The sequence below is a fragment of the Mytilus californianus genome, unplaced genomic scaffold, assembly GCF_021869535.1.
Source record: "Mytilus californianus isolate M0D057914Y unplaced genomic scaffold, xbMytCali1.0.p SCAF_11, whole genome shotgun sequence".
Taxonomy (NCBI): Eukaryota; Metazoa; Mollusca; class Bivalvia; order Mytilida; family Mytilidae; genus Mytilus; species Mytilus californianus.
In genome coordinates this window covers 44,356,472-44,377,042 of record NW_026262593.1, presented here as the reverse complement: position 1 = coordinate 44,377,042, position 20,571 = coordinate 44,356,472, and the positions used below count along the sequence as shown (strand labels likewise).

Genomic DNA, 20,571 nt, shown 5'->3' with positions numbered 1-20,571 from the left:
TTTTACACATGATAGCCAAGTTGAAAATTTTCGTCACATTTTTCTCAGGAACTACTTGACAAGGATTTCTGAAATTTGGTTTCAGGGTTTATATAAGTCAGCTTTACCGTGTTACTCATCTTATAGGGTTGTTGTACCATTAAGTCATAGTAAGAAGTACTAAGAATCGATTGTTCAATGACGTAATTTACACCCATTAACTTCAGGTCAAGGAGTGTAACTCTTTCATAAATACAACTCGAGATTGGTCTATTTCATTTACATAAGACTCACCAATGGCACACAAATATGACAGTTGGAAGGCTGACTCAATTACAAAGTTGAAAAGCCTTGAAAAGCAGTATGTAAAACCAAACAGAAATGATTTTTTATGCCCCCGCCGTAGCGGAGGGGACATTAAGTTTTACCCTTGTCCGTCTGTACGTCCCAAAATTGGTTTTCGTTCTCTAACTTGAGTTTGCCTCAACCAAATGTTATGAAACTTATATACAATGCTTATAACCACAAAAAACAGATCAAGTTTGAATTTTGGTAGCGTCACTCTAACTGTTCTACAGTTATGCCCCTTTATAAATGGAAAAATTGCAAAATTTTTAGTTTCTGTTCTTTAACTTAAGTTTGTCCCATCCAAATATTATGAAACTTATACACAATGCTTATTACCACAAAATACAGATCAAGTTTGAATTTTGGTAGCGTCACTCTAACCGTTCTAGAATATTCTTGCAAATTTTTTATCAATACACAATCACTCATAGTCAGTGTGAAAAGAATGATCTCAATTGTTACAAACTGCATCAAATCAAGAATTATGTTGTTTTCAAAAAAAAAAAGAAAAAGAGTGACTAAACTGAACAAAATGAAATAATGAAAACAAGAATTATATTTCAGGTTAAGTAAAAATAAAAAGAGAGTATAGAAACAATGAATTGTGTTTTCTTATCATTAAAATTTAATATTTTTATTGATTCTTGAGGTGTGTTTATATAATAGAAATGAACCATTCTACTTGTTGTGTAGTATGGTATTTAACAAATAGTTTTCATTAAACTTTGCTAATGTATTGCTTTATTTTTCAGAAGGTGTATGGAATTTTGAATCCCCCAATGTCGTACAGTTGGCCTCCAGTCCTATAAATAGTATCATTACACTAGATGAGGAGGTCTGGGTTGCATGTGGACAGCACATATACATTATACCTGTTGAAGAATCTTGTTATTTGGTAGGTTGAATATATACATTATACATTTGTACCTGTGGAAGAATCTTATTATTTGGTAGGTTAATTTAACACTGGTATTTATTAGTTCAATTCACTTACTCATTTACTTTTCATTAGCTCAACTGGCCAAAAAGGGCCAACATAGCTTTTCTCATCACTTGGTGTCTATCGTCCCTTGTCTGTTCAGTTTTACTAAAATCTTCAACTAGAGAGAAACTGCAAACAGAAAAAAGATCAACAAAAAAGATATTTTTATCATAAATTATTTTTTTTGTCTATTAAATGTTTTAGAGTGTTGAGGATGAACATTGATCAAGGTGAGCGAGACAGTTTAAAATCCTCTAGTTTACCTTGTAAAACAATTTTAAGTATAAGACCTAGTGTACAAAAGAACTTGTGCAAAATGAATTATGTTAAACAGAAGTTTGCATTTTAGAAATTTATTTTTAAAGGGGCATTAGCTGTCGAATTCATGTTCACTGATTTGACCAAAATTCTCATGTTACCGAAACGTATATCAAAATTACAAAAAGTCCAAAAGAAACAATTAACAATACATAGACTCAATAATTTTATCAGAATTTCGTACATTTTTTTCTAGACCAGACACCATCCAATTATCCATCAAGATCACCTCCGTAAACTGCCGACAGTCATATAATCTTATATAAACATAAATATAAATATAAATAGATAGAGAGCACATGCAATCAGATTTTTCTAGGTCTGTTTAATTTCATTTTATAGGTTAAGAATATATGTAATTTTCATTTTACCTTAATACGAATGATTTTTGTCAGCTGGATCAGTCAAGGAAATGGTTATTCCTGTTGGCAACCTTGTTTCACTTTTCAATGTTGACATTCTTTTCTTATTAATGAATGAACCACACGAACCACATGATGAACTCATGCACACCTCTCCTCCTAAGGTCAGATTAAAAGGTTACATGAATACAGATTCAAATGAGTTGAATTATTGACTTGCAAGCCAATAATACATCAGGGATATATTTTAGCTTATTTTGACCAAAAATTAACCAAATTGACTGCTAATAGCGAAACATTATTTCTATAATCCACTTTTATAAATGTTTGAAACAAAAAAATCGTATTTAGAATTTGTCTAATTCATAGCTAATGCCCCTTTAAAGATTCATTGCACTCAAATGAACTATTATTGAGACCATATTTGTAGCCATGACATACATGTATGATTATTAGTAATGACAATTTTTGTATATTTTTAGGAACAGATAGAAATGACTTGTAAAGATGGTGGTGACATTGCCCACATGGTGAGATCTGGAGTGGGACTATGGATAAGTCACAAAGGCAGCTCTTCCATACATCTTTATCATATAGAGACAAAGAAACAAATGCAGGAAATCAATGTGGCTCAGTCTGTTAACATTCTAGTCCAAGGTAATTTGGGTTTGGGGGCATAACATGCATGATGAGGTGTGATAATTGACTTAGATTGATTAATTGCTAATTGGTGTTTAATGCCACTTTCAGCACTATTGGGTATCTCAATATGGCTAGTTTTCATTGGTGGAGGAAGCCAGAGTGCCCAAAGAGAGCCATTGACCTTCAGCTAGCATTCCTAGTCAATTAAAATTGGAGTCAAACACACTTGCTATGTGCCAGGTTCAAACTCACAACCTCAGTGTTGACAGGCTAGTGACACAGTAGATGAACTACTTAAAGCACTTGGCCACAGATGCCCCTTATTGACTGAGAATGTCTTGTTCATACTTGGCTCTGTCAGACATTTGCAAGTTTATAAATCTTTACAGTCTGATATTGAATAAGGAGATATGATTGCCATCTATCCACCAAAGTCCAAATGATGTGGATTTAAACAGCTAAAGGTCACAGACAGCCTTCAACAATGTACAAAACCCATACCATAAAGTCAGCTGTAAAAGGGTCTAATGTGGCAAAATTGTAAAACAATTCAAGTGAAAAAAACAACAGCCTGTTATATGTCAAATCAGTCTGTTTATTTTTTAGTCTGTTGTAATTAAGGGTAGGTAACTCAAAAATAAATGTGTACATGAAATTGTGTACCTTGTAGTGAGAATGCTGCTTTTACTGTTTTATCCCAAACATTAATCTGTAGTTAAAAACAAAAAAAAAACATTTGAAGCAGATCAAATATGTTTTGACCAAATTATATAAGTACATTTGAAGAAAATTGTCATAAATTAAATTCCTAAGAATTTGTATTATAAATTTTTATCTTTTGACAGTTGTTATTTTTAATGAAACAAAACATTTAAAAAAGTGAAAACTCAAATCTAGATCAAAAAGTTTGAGATTGTTCAAAACACCAGTGTTACACTTATTAAGCCTGATCTTTTATTTTCAGCAAATGCTGACGAGTCATTAGGACAGGAAAGCAGTTGTGAAATCACCAGTTTGATGGTCAGTAAAGGGTTTCTCTGGGTTGGAACTAGTTCAGGTATACTTTTGACATTCCCGCTGCCACGCCTTAAAGATGGAGTCCCAATAATAAGTGGCAGGCCTTTCGTGTCATATCATGGCCATAATGGACCGGTGCAATTTTTAATTCCAATTTATTGTGGGACTGTAAATTTGTGGCATAAAGCCAGAGGACTGGATTACAGTACTGTTGATTTACGAAGACAAGTTAATGTGGAATCTGACAAGAAACCATTGGCTGATTTGAAGCAATATGAATCAAAGCGCCATTCCAGTAGTGATCTGGAAAAAACAGTATCACAAATCTCATTGGAAGGAGACTATATAAAAATGACTCATAAACCAACTCCACCTGAAAAACCTCCAAAAAGTTCAAAAACAGGGGACAAGACTTTAGGAGGCGTTAACAAGGAAAACAGATTGTCAAGGTCAGCAGATGATATAACAAAACTGTTGCCTTCCAAAACTGCTGAAGTGAGTTGCCATAGAGGGAAAACATTAAAATACCCAACAAAATTAGCCTCAAGACAAAATATAATGAAAAATTTAGATCCTTCTATTGGTACTGGTGAAGACGATGTCAACGAAGTTTACAGAGACTTGATGAGAAACGAATCCATGACAGCCCCGGTCAAACCAGTCATTGAAAAACAAACCAGATCATCTATGAGGAAACCTTCCTTCAACTCTTTTAAACTAGGAAGTTCCAAAAACAGGAACACCAAACATGCTTCAGTCAGAGTGTCAACAGATGAGCCTAAGTTACGTGCCCTTGATACATTATCAAAAAGGGGATGTAACTCTGTTATGATTGTAATGGGAGGGGATGGTTACATTGATTGGAGAAAAAAATCTTCGTCGGCTTTTAAGAATTTGGAAGCTGCCTTAATAATATGGCTTTATAAGTTTTGATAATAGATACAAACTTTGCTTAGAAAAGGTTTATTTTAGTATTATTTTTCATAAAGATTAGAGTTGATTCTGGTTATAATGGTATAATCTATATCGAGTTCTATGAATTGTGATTATTCTCAATAAATACTGTCTGTTGTTCTACTTTCTTTGACCTTGACATTTTTCCTATTATTTTCTTGCATGCAGGGATGCTTATTAGGTGGCTGAACTATTTGTACAAACTTCCTATTTTAGAAGGTAGAAGAGCAAATTTATGCACACTGTGTAAACAGTCAAATTATTGTCGTAATTTTTCTGTCTGGTACAGGTCCCAGTCCTTGACCTCATCACACAATATTTTCAGTTATCATGAGTAATAGATATTGGTACACATAACCATTGTGAGGTGTAGACATGTGCCTGAGAGAGTTAACCAGACCTTGATCTTTTTTTGATGGTTCATTAACTAATTTTTAGTTTCACAGTTACTTTAAGTAATAACTCAACAATTATGTGTTTGGAATACATTATTGAGAGCTGTGCATGTCTGTCTGACAGGGTTCAGTTGACCTTGACCTAGATTTGGGTTTCATCAAAAGTGCTCAATTTCGTGATTAGGCCAGTTTCTCAGTTATTGTTAGTAGTAGGTCTACTAAATATTTAACCTATTGTCAGATGGACATATCAGGCAAAAAGGATTCAAATGACCTTGACCTCATTTAAGTGGTTTATAAGTATTATATTTTTGTGATGTAAATAACAAGACTATTCAGTAATAATCAGTACAGCAGGCAATATATTTAAGCGTGTTCACTCTCGCCTTTTACAAATGATTTTTTTAAAATCTTGTCCATATTACTGATATATCTTACTTTTCTGTTTTTGTTTCAATTCTCAATTGTTGACCATGTGCAGATTAATTTGACTAACAAATAGCTTTACGATCGGTTAAATTTTTCTCTAATTATAGTAATATTTTGTAGGATTCCATCCCATAAAAACTTGTAAATTTTGATATCATTGACACGATGTTTTAATTCTCAGTGTCGGTTTTTTGTTCTTCTATTAAAAGAATCCCAAATTGACTATCACAAATTTCTCTTATGTTATATTTTTTATTGATTGTAAAGTCTTTGAATGCACCTGTTAAATTGATTACACCATACACTATAATTATTGGATATATTTCCTTACCAATAACCATAGAGGTTACTGATTTACTTGTTATTCAGTATGTATACATTGCTGCAGATAATAACTGAAAAAATGTTTTTAAATGTTGAAATATGTTAAAAATAAAAACCTTTTATGTATATATGTTTTGGATTAACACTATTATACATATTCATGTCAAATTGTGCCTTTTTATTGAGGTCATGCTATGAACCATATGTTATATATGTAATACCATGTCTTACTAACGCAGAAGTATTCAGTGTCTAATTATGTCCATTTGTTTGCCCATCCATACTTAAAATACACAACTTCTAAACCAGTGTCCAAATTTAATGAACTTTCATAGAATCTGTAATGCTAATTGCATTGTGCATCATCTTTCTGAGGTTTTCATTAAAATGATTTAGTGGTTTCCAAAAGAATATAATGAATATATATATATATATGAATATGTATATAGTATATATATATATGTAAATAGTTCTGAATTATGAAATTTATTACTTAATATTCATGTGACAGCTTTACTGCAAACACTTTCTCTGAGATATACTTGAAATTAAAAATTTCTATAACATTCCATGAACAGCTTTTCTTGTGCAATTAATTATAGTAAAGGGAGTAAACTGAGGTTAAAGTGGATAACTCTTTAAATCAGTATTGCATTTGTAATGGGAATTTTGTCAATGCTTTTCAAGCATTCCTCTGAAACAGAAATTAAAATAATCTGTGTTACTTGAAAGTTTAGAAAATATTTTTAAAAATTGATTGTAACAAACGTATCAGTGATTTAAAAGAGTGATGTACTTAAACCGAGGTTTACTGTCGTAAACGCTTGCTTTATTTGGCAAGATTTTGTACATAGTCAGTATTGTAGCTGCAAGTTATTTATTGGATAATTCATTCCATTCAGATTTAATTTATTTTTTGATGAATTTTTTAAAGACAAATATATCATTCCTAAAGACTTTTGATAATACTTGTAAATATGCTATAAATATTTTTTTGTTTTTCATACGAGTTGTGCCTAAAGGACTGTCTAAGAGTTTCAGGAATTTCATTATACTTTACATTAGCATTCTAGCTTCTAGAATAGTACACCTAATTATAAATAGATAATAATGCTTCAGTGAGATTTGAATTTTTACGTTCATCAAAAAGTATCTGATTTGGCGAGAGGCACTTGATAGATTATCAATATTTAATAATTTGTAAAAGAAATTACATCAGCTTTTGGCCTATATCTTCACGTGAATTGAAATAACTACATGATTTTATATGCTGAGTCTTGCCATTAAAGTTAGCATCATTTACAAAAAGATTTGATTTGATTTTGATTTTTGGTGTTTTAACTCCACTTTTTAGCACCGCTTTTGGGCTATTTCGTGGCGGCCAGTTTTTATTGGTGGAGGAAGCCGGAGTGCCTGGAGAAAACCACCGACCTTCGATAGGAAAACTGACAATCCTAGTCAATTAAGATTGCAGTCGAGTGCACCCGCACGAGCGGGGTTCAAACTCACAACCTCAGTGTTGACTGGCTAGTGATTACAGTAGTAACTACTTAGACCACTCGGCCACCGAGGCCCCATTTACAAAAAGAAATATGTGTCAGACTCAGACATGAAGGCAATAATAATCTGTCAGCTGCTTGCCTCATGGACAATTGTTATTAATTTGTTTAAATTTGGGAAGATTGCATTAAGATTTAGAACCAAAAAGAAACATGTGACATGAAGACAAGAAAAGTCTCGCAGATTCCTGTCTCTGTGACAATTTTTATTTTAAAATTTCAGGAAAGCTTGGAAACATCCCTTTATGGTTAAATGTTTTTTTTGTTGTTTTTTTTTTTAGGAGAATGAAAGAGTACAACCCTTTCTCATGTAAATATGTTGTAATATTTCAACAACATCAAAATTTCAATATGTAAATATTTTAATTATCTAGATATCAAAGGATATTAAAAATAAAATATTTAACTATGAAGTTTAATTAATTTATTGTGATTTATAGTTGATTTTATGCTTCATCATTATAAGCATATTTTTGTTTAGTTTTACAATATTTTTAAAGGAAGAAGTAGATATATAAGGCTTGGTTTGATTGATTTATGAGAATTTAAAGAAACAGATCTTGAATCACAAGTTTTTCAATAACTTACAATTTCTAAGGTATTCTTGTCCCATTCTCATTAGTCCCAAAAAAAATTATTTATTAATTATACCCCACTTTAAAAAAGTGGGGGCATACTGTTTTACTTCTGTCTGTCCATCCGTCAGTCCATCCATCCGTCAGTCCGTCCTTCCATCCCATGAATATATTTCATTGCATCTTTCTCAGGAACTACAATACCAGGATTTCTGAAATTTGGTTTCAGGGTTTATAAAAGTCAGCTATACCGTGTGATGCGTTTTCAGATTCATCACTCAACAACTTCCTGTTTACCGAACACTTGTATCATTTTACACATGATAGCTAAGTTGAAAATTTTTATCACATTTTTCTTAAGAACTACAATACAAGGATTTCTGAAATTTGGTTTCAGGGTTTATATAAGTCAGCTATACCATGTGATGCGTTTTCAGATTCATCACTCAACAACTTCCCGTTTACCGAAATATTTGGGCGGGGGTATCATCAGTGAGCAGTAGCTCGCAGTTTCACTTGTTTTCTTAGCTTCCATGAGAATAGGTTGTTTTAAGTGTTTCGGAGACTTTTCTGATGTTTATGAATATTTATAATTTATTGCTGCAACTATTGAATTGTGCATTAAGGTATCAATTTTTCAAAGATGCCTTATAGTAATTGGTAATTGGGTCAATAAAAAATATCGTATTATCAAAATTGAAGAACAAAAGTATGTTTTATGTGTTGTTCTTTCTCAGATATGAGTATTAGAAAATGTTAATATTGTAGAAAACAGGACAAATTCCAAATTTTGATGAGTAAAAAAAAAATGAATTTGTACCTTGGTACTAATTATATTGACACACATATGATTAAGTTGCAAATTGTTTAGAATAAACCCTAACCCTCCAAAGGATCTTTGTTAAAATAGTGGTCATCACTTCGAAGTAAATTCAAGACACTAAAAGGACAAGCAAATTTTTAGGAACCAAGGTAGAAGTGATTATCTAGTCTTGATTAAATTGATTATGACATTTTCTTTTTTCCTTGATGTAAATCTTTTCATGTAGAGATGTTTTTGGTCCATTCTCATGAAGAACAAAGTTAAGGATTGATCAAAGATGTCATTATTAGTTATATCTGATTTTAGTGCCATTGACTTCAATTTTGTTTTATTGTTATGTATCATTTAAAGGTCCTTTTTCATGGAGATTTTTTTTCGTATAATGTGTATTTCAGAAAAAGCAACATTAATTTAAGACTTTTCATGTAAACGTGCTTAAAAACTGAAAAAAATATATAATTAAAATAAAATTTATGAATGTCTTAAAAAAACCAATGCATTGTTTTTATTGATGCCAAAATGCAACAGGATGAACAAAGAATGCAATAATTGAATGCACTTTTATTTTTGCTAGAATCGAAACATTCTTGCAGAACTAATTAATTTAATAAATGGTTGAATATGTCATTTATAAATTCATGAAGTATCTAATTCTAGAATTATGGAAGAAACAAGTTTTAACAATCATGAGAATTCCACTTATAAGATATAGTAACTAGGTACTGGTATGATACTGAAAGCAATTACATGTGTTTTTTTTCTTTCTTGAGGCAATAATATATTAGTTATATAAATTGTTATATCTTTACTTTGTTACTTTTAGAGATATTTTGACATAGTTTTAATTGTAAAGAACAAATATTTTTTATTTCTATAAACTGTGATACATATATATATACTAATGATTATTTTTACTGTTAGATTTATAAATATTTTGTATTATAATCTTACGATTAAAAAATGATTAATGAATATGTTGTTTGATAAGTAGCATGAATATTGCATAATTTTTTATTCCTGACCAGTATCAACAATAGCACATATAGTATTTCAGTATATTATTAATAGAATATTTTTAAGGATTAAAACTTGATCACATGTACATCTGTATTTACTTAGATTGAATGACAATACTGTTGTGTTTAGCTTTTCGTAGGTCAAAAATAGCATATTGCACAGGGCATGCAGCATGTTACTAAAGATACATTCTAGAAATTCCCAATTTTACATTGTTCATGCAATAGTTGTTGATTAATAATATAACAATTGTAGCCTTTGGTTGAGGTCAATACAATGTTATATCGACCTAGAGAAGCATATCAACCTCAGACTTTGTCCTCAGTCAATATGCTTCTCTTAGGTCGATATAACCTCGTATCGACCCTATACAAAGGCTATAATTGTATAATATCTGTCCATCCATTAGTCAGGATCCTTGTTAAGTGTCAGGTTTAAAGAAGTTTGATGTGAGGCAATTATGATATCGTAGTGAACTTTCTTCACAGGTTACATCGAAATAATTATGAACTATCCCAAAATATGGGCCTAGATCAAAAGACCTTAATTTACTGGTCCATTAATCATAATTATATTTTTCATATTTAAAGAAAATGATGATTCTTCATCTTTGTATAAAGTGAGATTAAAGTTGTAGTTTCAAAAAATCTAAAAACAGAATAAAAGTTTCTTTTTAAAGGTGTTTTTTGTCAATATGACATTACAATGAGTTATTTTAATTTTACCATTAACACATATTTTTATCATTGTTGATTTATCAGTTTAGCATGTATATTCATATAAAGATCTCTATTATTGCAGTGTCAATATAAATATATTTCATAAAACAAAATCATTGATTGTTATGTAAATTGAATAATTGAAATAAAATTTTTAAAAATAATTTTCTTACTTTTTTATTGTCTTACTATTTTGGGGCTTATTTGGCCCTGTTGATAATTAATTCCCCCATAATAAAACATTGTATGATACCCTTACTAGCTACATGTGTTAAGCATTGGAATAAAGTCTTTCAGATAAAGTGAGTACAAATTAGGCCTTGATCACATAATTTAACTTGGACATCATTTAAGTGACGACATAAGTGAAATGTGTAGGAACAACTCTTTGATGAGTCGGTTTGTAGATCATTCATTGATACCTGTTTGCTGATTGTCCAGTGACAAATAATTCATGCAGATTCAGGAAGAGAACAAATTAACAATTAATGCATTAGGTAGGTAAACCAGGACGAAGGGTGGGAAATTATTACCCTAAATTTGAATAGGGGTAGAAATTTTGCCTTGCAACAGGTCACATATGGACCCCTCAGAGTTTCTGCAAGGAATCTTTAATATGCAAAGAGCATGACAGTTACCTTACACAGAGCATCATATATCTATTCTCAATAAACATGACTTCATCATGTTCATATTTTTACATCCCACACACCCAAACAGCTTTAGCAAAGGTTTTACTGACGAAAGGGAGAAGTCCAGGGATGATGACATTTCTATACCCCAGTTGATCATTGGGGATGATCTGTTCTTAAAATTCTTTGAATATTGTGATTGACAATAAATAATTTATATAAAGGTGCGGAGATAAATATTATCTTGGTAAAATTGTGTTCAGATGTTTCATATTATTCTATTACCGTAGTCAGCAATTTACATTTGACTCTTTCATGGAACTTATTACATCAGCATAAAGGAAGGGTCGATGGATTGCAATGTACACTCTTGTAAAGGAGGCGAAAGTTACCAAAGGGATACTCAAACTCATAAACTCCCTCCTCTATATTGGCCAAAACTCTTAACAATGTCATTAAAAAGTTTATTCACTACACACTAGGCTTTAAACGAAATGAAAACGATAAAAGAACCTTGCATTTAAATATTTTTGCCTTCTAAAGATATCCTGCCTATCAGATTGTCTTGCTTCAAGTTGAGATTTTAATAAACCACACAATATTGTGACTTTTGATACACTGATATTGCAGATAGAAAAACAATTCTTATCTGCTTTTATGAGAAAATCCAAATACATACAAATGTACGAAAGCCGAGAATGATCATTTATATTTTAGAATTCAAAATTCAAGATTTCAGAACTAACAAATCAAGAATGATAGTCACTCGCTATAGTTCAAATCTAAACACTACAAATAATATTCTTGATTAATCATAAACACACAAGCCTTTTAGAAAGGGTTTCACATGTCATCTGTCTTTTGTTTGCTGTCAAACCTGCTTTGCACCTGTAAAAATTGTCAATGTTATCTCAATATTATCACTTGAACCAGAAGTCCATTACTAGACTCTAGTAATGGACTTGCTGAACTTTTACCAGTGGCGTAGCTCGGCTGAAGCTTGGAAGCCAAGGCTTCAACATCGTTTTGTCAACAAAAAAAAACCTATAAAAAAAATAAAATAAAAAGGAGCTAGAGGGATGTGAGAGAGAGTGAAGGGGAAGAGAAATGGGCGCTGTGCGGTTAAATAAAAAAATTTGTAGAAGTCAACGAGTCGATATAGGGAGACGGATTTATATAGGTGTCAGACCACCAATTACTCCCTCCAATTAAGAACGTATGTAAAAGTAGCCCTACTCTGACACACAATAGTTCTTTTGATGTCATTGTTTACTTAAACTAACCAACAAATTTGTAGAAATGAATCTTTTGGTGAAAAAGAAATATATTTAGACCATTTTGAGCCAAAATTCACTTGTCTATGAGTTTGCATTAAAAATTCAGGATTAATGCGCTACATAGTATACTAATTTAAGATTTCCAGAAAACCCAGGGTTATTTATGGAGTAGTTATTTTCCCAAAGGCAATTCGCTCTTAGAAGATTTTAAACATGAGTTGAAAATTGGCATGTAGAAAGGTGATACATGTACAATTCAGAATATACCTGGTTTCTATGAAGTTAAACTTAAGGTAAAATATTTAGAAAGCTGTGAAAATTGCAAAATTTAGTTGAACAGATAGGGATTTTTAATTGGTGGTCTGACACCTTTAAAGCGAAATGCGGTGAAACCCCAAAATCAGAAAACAATTGAATTTTTTGTCTTAACTGATCATTTGAAATGATAGTAGCCACATTTCAATCATTTTTATGCAAATAGTCACATATTGCAAATTTAGAGCCTTAAACCTGAATTTGTGCTATTTTTAGATTTTCCCACCCTGACAATATGCTTTCATATAAAAAAAATCTCCTAAATTGTTATAAATGCACAGTAAGCTGTTTCTGTGGTGTTAAACATTAAAACATAGGATTTTTAATACCATAAAAAAATTGTTATCATGAAGATTTAATGAAATTATTTGATTTTTACACCTTATATCATTGCGTCATACCATGTATTTGGCAGCTAACATAGCCTGATGTAAACACTGCATAAACTCACAAAAATCCCATTTATTATCTCAAATGAAAGTTTTATATCTTAAATTTTATTAACTGATAGTAAATAAAAACAGTTAAATGACCATGACTGCACTTTTGATCAATTAATAGTCCCATTACTGACACCAGGTGAAAAAAGGGGGGTCAATATTCCTTGACTCTTCAATACCTTGGATTTTTTTACTAAACTCATTGTAAAAATTGTGGAAAGTCTTTAAAGCAGTAGAACAAACAAGGAAAAATCAACAAACAATGATCTTGATATTTAAAGTTTATGTTCCTGTAGTCCAAAATGAAATTTTCAAGTATTTTCTATCAAAGTCATACATTACAGTCAGTTTAAATTGAGCTGTGAAATTTGTAATATAAGTTACATTATGCTCAGATAGGATGTTTTTAACTACAAATTGACTAAGGATTAAGAATAAAGCAAAACAAAAGATTTCTGAGCAATTTTTTTGGCTCTTCAGGTGTCATACCACCAATTACTCCCTCCAATTAAGAACGTATGTAAAAGTAGCCCTACTCTGACACAAAATAGTTCTTTTGATGTCATTGTTTACTTAAACTAACCAACAAATTTGCAGAAATGAAACTTTTGGTGAAAAAGAAATATATTTAGACCATTTTGAGCCAAAATTCACTTGTCTATGAGTTTGCATTAAAAATTCAGGATTAATGCGCTAAATAGTATACTAATTTAAGATTTCCAGAAAACCCAGGGTTATTTTTGGAGTAGTTATTTTCCCAAAGGCAATTCGCTCTTAGAAGATTTTAAACATGAGTTGAAAATTGGCATGTAGAAAGGTGATGCATGTACAATTCAGAATATACCTGGTTTCTATGAAGTTAAACTTAAGGTAAAATATTTAGAAAGCTGTGAAAATTGCAAAATTTGGTTGAACAGATAGGGATTTTTAATTGGTGGTCTGACACCTTTAAGTTCTTCTTGTTTCCGAATCCCTGTATTTCTATTGTATAATTGTTTTTTGTGCACTTTTGAAAATAAAATATTGTTTAAACTAACGAGTCGATATCACTTCTCAGACTCCCGGCGTTCGTTCCCATCACCTGCGCTTTATTTCACCTCTTTTTATAGCAGACGAATATTGTGTCTGCGAAGTGTTCTGCTAGTTACAATGCAACGCAGAATTGACAATGCCTGTGACCAATGCCACAGCTGAACGCAGTTTCAGTGTCATGCACCGGGTTAAAACGTATCTGCGTTCTATGATGACAATCGAACGACTTTCGGGGCTATGTATCCGTCACGCATACAAGGAGACGCCCATTGATAAAGTTATTGACTGTTATGCACATATAAGGCACAAAATGTGCACCAGGATTGGAGGCTTGCCTTTTTTGTTTAAAGTCACTGGTGAGAGAGATTGACTCTCTTAATAATTCATATCCAAACATAAGGTTTCGACCGGCTGTATCTACAAAGTGAAATGTTCCTCGAACAAATACCCTACTGAGTTTGTATTTTTTAAATAAAACAAGACAATTGTTTTTGTTTATTCACTGACAAACACGGCAGGAAACTTAGAATCATGTATAATGTTGTATCATAAATATTGCTCAGCTTTAATACAACCAGAGGCAAGGATGAGCCATCACCTTCGTCAGTTTATTTTTGTTTAGTTGACCTCGTAAGTTGTATTCCGCTGCCCATCAATATAAAAAAAAAAAGATGTGGTAATGATTGCCAATAAGATAACTCTTCACAAGAGACCAAATGACACAGAAATTAACAACTATAGATCACCCACCGTACGGCCTTCGACAATGAGTAAAACCCATACCACATAGTCAGCTAAAAAGGGCCCCGAAATGCCAAATGTAAAACAATTCAAACGAGAAAACTAACGGCCTGATTTATGTACAAAATAATGATAGAAAAAAAAATATGATACACAGCAACAAACGACAACCATTACACTGAATTGCATGCTCCTGGCTTGGGACAGGCACATACCGTCCGAATGTGGTGGGGTTAAACTAATTTGAAGGCGCCAGCCCTGCCCTAACCTGGGTACCCACTGTATTAAACTAAATATATTGTGTACAATCCATCTCCAAACAATTCATAATGGTGTGGTTTTTATTATACTAGTCTTAGTAAACATAACTTTTTTACCCCTCTGGAATCTCCTGGTTTTTACAGTTTCTTTGAGGAACAATATATATTTTTTCACAAAATTATCTGACTTGTATCAAACAAAAATGCTTTTGACGACACCTTAACATTCAATATTTCCAGTTAATATTTGTGGGTCTAAAACCCTAAATCCAGGAGCTTCCGGAGGCTTCGCCCCCTGGCCCCTAACCAGAGCTTTGCCCTTGACCCACTGGGGGCCTTGAGCGGCCCCCAGACCCCTGCCGATTTGGGCTTCATCTTCAGCATTTGTCTAGCTACGCCACTCTTTACCATAGATTATATATATATATATTTATTCAAGATAAAAAGGCATGAATTTGACAGATACAAAATATTACAAAGACACAGATATAGCACTAGACATAGTTTATAGACACTAAAATGATATACATGTTTACTAAAAATTTTGAATTAAGAAATAAAAAATAAAATGATGAAAATTTTCATGATATTTTGATAATATGATTAGACTAGATTAGAAATGAGTGAAATCTAACTTGACTAGATTTTACACTGTAGCCTAATATCTTAGGATGACCCACAAAAGTTAGTAAAACTTATTTCCAGTGGGGTCCTTTTATAACGAGACTTCCAGTTTACACCAAGGGTTGACACATAGAAAATACAAGCACAAATCATTTAGAATTTATCACAGATAAATGGTCAAAGCCCCAATATAATTAATAAAAAACAAATTCACTATTAAAGATGGATTTAAATTTATCCATCAAAAATTTTTTCATCTGCACTTTAAAATTATATTTTTTAGAGCAACTTTTAATCATATCTGGTAACGAATTCCAGTCTTTTATTCTATTATAAAAGAAAGTGGTGGATTCACACCCTTTAATTCCTGGTATATAAAAGTTTTTACTACTAGATCTTGTATTGAAAGATGTTTCATTTTTAACAAAATTAGTATGTAAATAATTTGGGCATATATTGTTAAAAATGTTAAAAACATGATTGAGTCTTAGTTGTTTGACTCTATTACTAATATTTAAAAAGCCCAATTTCTTGAATTCAATATATGTCACACTCTTTCTGGGATGTAATTGCAGAATAAATCTCACAATCTTATTTTGTGCCACTTGAAGTTTATTCTTCATTTGTTTTGATATACCTTCATACCAGCATGCACATGCATAGTCAAAATGACATTGAATCAGGGAAGAGCACAATGTTTTCCTAGATTGAAAATTTAGACACTCTTTGTTTCTATATAAAAATTTAAGCCTTTGATTGACTTTTTTCACTATAGAGTTGACAATAAAATCACCAGTTAGAAACTGACCAATTATTATTCCCAAATATTTTACAAAAGTTTTGGATTCAATATTAATACCATTACAGGAGATAGAAAAATCACCCGGTATTAAAGACCGAAGTTTTCGACCAGGACCAAAAATTATACTCTTCGTCTTTCCCAAATGTAAGGACAATTTATTGTCAGTTAACCAATCATGGCATGATTCCAGCATTCTGGATAATTTATGCGAGATGACCCCAGGGTCTATATGGGAAAATAAAATTGCATTATCATCTGCATATATCAAAACTTTACAATCTGAGTCGATGCTAGTTTGAACATCATTGACATAGATAAAAAACAAAAGTGGACCCAGTAAGCTACCTTGAGGGACACCACATGTAATATTACACACTTCTGAAATCACCCCATTTACACTTACAATAGATTAATAGTAACAAAATAATTTAAAGGAAATGTTCCGGTGTTATATAGCCATTTTTCCCCCATGCCAGGGGAAAATTGGCAGGATCTTATTTTTCCCCCGGGGAAATTTTGGATCATTGCCATTCTTCCCCCTGCCAATATTGATCCCTTTTGGACAGTCGTTGCATAGGCAGTCGTAACATGTCTTCTTATTTTTATGTGTTTTACAGATACATGAGCTATTATCACAAGCTGTTTTGGTTATTTTAACATTTGACACATTGTTCATTTTATCAATTTTATGCGTTGAACAGATTTTACAACATTCATTATAACGACATTCACCTTTAACACACGTAAGTGCTAAAAGTTGGCTTGCAGCATCAGCAATGGCTGTGGTAAGGGAGCTACCATTTGATTTTTATGGGGGGGCTAGGATGAAAATTTTTGTCCTGCCTTTTTATTTTCCCCTCTATTCGGTCCTGCTTTTTTATTTTTCACTCTATTCAGTCCTGCCTTTTTTTTACATCGCGATGACCTTGAGGTCATCCCGATGTATTGCTATCGCCTAGATTTCCATTATGTAAATTAGTTTTGGGTTTGTAACCGATCTATAAACATGATAAATACGCGCACATAAACGAGTGCAAAATAACATTCCTTATCGTTTGATATAAATACATCTCTTCAATGAATACTGATAAAAATATTTTTGTTTACAACATAAATTAATAATATGAAAATGTTTTGTAGTTAGATATATATATATAAGTAAAAAATCATTGATAATATCAATGCACACGTACCGAAAAATTGTGTTAAAGCATGCGGAAGAATATCTCAGAGAACGTTTTGTGAAAATACCGTCAAGGACCGGTAACTCTGTAATTGATTTTGCGGGAAAATATGAATGCCTACTCGTATCCAATCTTAGAAAAATCGAATTTTTACAGAAAAGTGTCCACCATGCACTTGCATTGCACTATTTTTAGAATAGTAGAATAGAATGATATACAAATGGATTCAAATCATATATATATGTGACTGTTATTTTAATATAATATAAACAACAACTCAGTGTATACTGATTTGTATCACTACAATATAATAGTTATTACGGTGAAGTTGAATTTCCTGTCATTTATTCATCATCCACGCACGAACTTGTCTCAGAAAAAAATATATCTGTACATTAACCTCAGTTTTAGGTAAAGAGATATGTTGTTTTTTTCTGAGACAAGTGCTTTTGACCATCCTCAAGAACTTGTGGTCATCCGATGTTCAGTACTTCAGTACTTTGATTTTAGTTTATCTTGACTTTTTTTACATAAATTGTCATCCTGCCTTTTTTTTTGCCAATAATCTCATCCTGCCTTTTTTTCCTTTTTTTTTACTCAAAACTCCTGTCCTGCCTATTTTTTTCAAATTTCATCCTAGCCCCCCCCCCCCCCCATAAAAATCAAATGGTAGCTCCCTAATCTGAATATGCACTGTTTAAAAACAGGAAAATGATACGATTTACAACTTCCGTGTGTTCATCAGGACCTTTATATAAGCTATTGTAAATAAAACACATAATAAAGTATTTCAAAATGCACTTGGTTATTTTAGTATAACCATTTTCTTGAGGTGTTTGCGAACTGTGTGTCGGTCATGCAAGTATCTATAAGGAACACACTATAAGCTTTAGTTGGTTGAATCCAGTTCGGAGTAAGGTAAGTACTGCTTAGAATTGTTTAAAATTCAGACACAGTCGATCGGCATGGTTTTAGGGCTTGGTTTAATCCAGTTCGGAGTAGGGTAAGTACTGCTTAGACTTGTTTAAAAGTTCAGACACAATCGATCATGGTTTTAAGGTTCATCAAACGGAATTGAAAAGTATGGCCGTGTTTACACCACAAAATCTACTGTGAGTACAGACAAGCTGATGCATCTAGGAAAGTTTAAAGGCATGGCTGGCAGGACCTAGACATATAAAAGTTATATGTAGTCTTTGTTTCAGAAAATTGAAAACTTACCCGGATTTTGATGTGCATTTTTCCATTCTGCAGAAGACAGCAAAATAAACAAACACATGAGTTTCATTTGATACGGTCCACTCAGTTACACAGTTTAAATCACCTATTGTTTACAGATGTCTATTGTCCGTCTATTATCCATTTAAATCAATACTACTCACAACATTTATTATCTGAGGGGAACTTCTCAACCCTCTTTCCCAACTTAGTTTATTTTGGCACTTTCTGCAGGAATGAAAAACTAGAGGCTCTAAAGAGCCTGTGTCGCTCACCTTGGTATATGTGCATATTAAACAAAGGACAAAGATGGATTCATGACAAAATTGTGTTTTGGTGATGGTGATGTGTTTGTAGATCTTACTTTACTGAACATTCTTGCTGCTTACAATTATCTCTATCTATAATGAACTTGGCCCAGTAGTTACAGTGGAAAATATTTTGTAAAAATTTACAAAAATTTACAAAATTTATGAAAAAATTGTAAAAAATTGACTATAAAGGGCAATAACTCCTTAAGGGGTCAATTGACAATTTTGGTCATGTTGACTTATTTGTAGATCTTACTTTGGTGTACATTATTGCTGTTTACAGTTTATCTCTATCTATAATAATATTCAAGATAATAACCAAAAGCTGCAAAATTTTCTTAAAATTACCAGTTCAAGGGCAGCAACCCAACAACGTGTTGCCTGATTGGTCTGAAAATTTCAGGGCAGATAGATCTTGACCTGATAATCAGTTTTACCCTGTCAGATTTACTGTAAATGCTTTGGTTTCAGAGATATAAGCCAAAATCTACATTTTACCCCTATGTTCTATTTTTAGCCATGTCGGCCATCTTGGTTCGCGGGCGGGGTCATCGGACACATTTTTTAAACTATATACCCTAATGATGATTGTGGACAAGTTTGGTTAAATTTGTCTTAGTAGTTTCAGAGGAGAAGATTTTTGTAAAAGATTACAAAAATTTACGAAAAATGGTTAAAAATTGATTATAAAGGGCAATAACTCCTTAAGGGGTCAACTGACCATTTTGGTCAAGTTGACTTAATTGTAGATCTTACTCTGCTGAACATTATTGCTGTTTACAGTTTATCTCTATCTATAATAATATTCAAGATAACCAAAAACGGCAAAATTTACTTAAATTTACCAATTCAGGGGCATCAACCCAATAACGGGTTGTCAGATTCATCTGAAAATTTCAGGGCAGATAGATCTTGACCTGATAAACAATTTTACCCCATGTCAGATTTGCTCTAAATGCTTTGGTTTCAGAGATATAAGCCAAAATCTACATTTTACCCCTATGTTCTATTTTTAGCCATGGCGGCCATCTTGGTTGGTTGACCGGATCACCGGACACATTTTTTAAACTAGAAACCCCAATGATGATTGTGACCAAGTTTGGTTAAATTTGACCCAGTAGTTTCAGAGGAGAAGATTTTTGTAAAAGTTAACAGACGACGCCGGACGACGACGACGACGACGGACGACGGACGCAAAGTGATGAGAAAAGCTCACTTGGCCCTTCGGCCCAGGTGAGCTAAAAAATGAATATCAAAATCCAGAAAAGTTTATAAATTTCTGAAACATAAAC

At 32.3% G+C, this 20,571-nt stretch overlaps 1 protein-coding gene across 2 annotated transcripts in view; it reads left to right on the top strand.

The window, feature by feature from the left end:
- LOC127720143 (rho guanine nucleotide exchange factor 10-like) overlaps positions 1 to 4,721 on the top strand; it is a 68,814-nt gene extending 64,093 nt beyond the window's left edge. For both annotated transcript variants that reach the window (XM_052226606.1, XM_052226605.1), the window contains 3 exons: positions 1,080 to 1,222; positions 2,472 to 2,646; positions 3,596 to 4,721. In XM_052226606.1, coding sequence (XP_052082566.1) covers positions 1,080 to 1,222; positions 2,472 to 2,646; positions 3,596 to 4,581 — 1,304 coding nt within the window. In that variant the 3' untranslated portion in view covers positions 4,582 to 4,721. The remainder of the gene's footprint in view (positions 1 to 1,079; positions 1,223 to 2,471; positions 2,647 to 3,595) is intronic.
- The last annotated feature ends 15,850 nt before the right edge of the window (positions 4,722 to 20,571 follow it).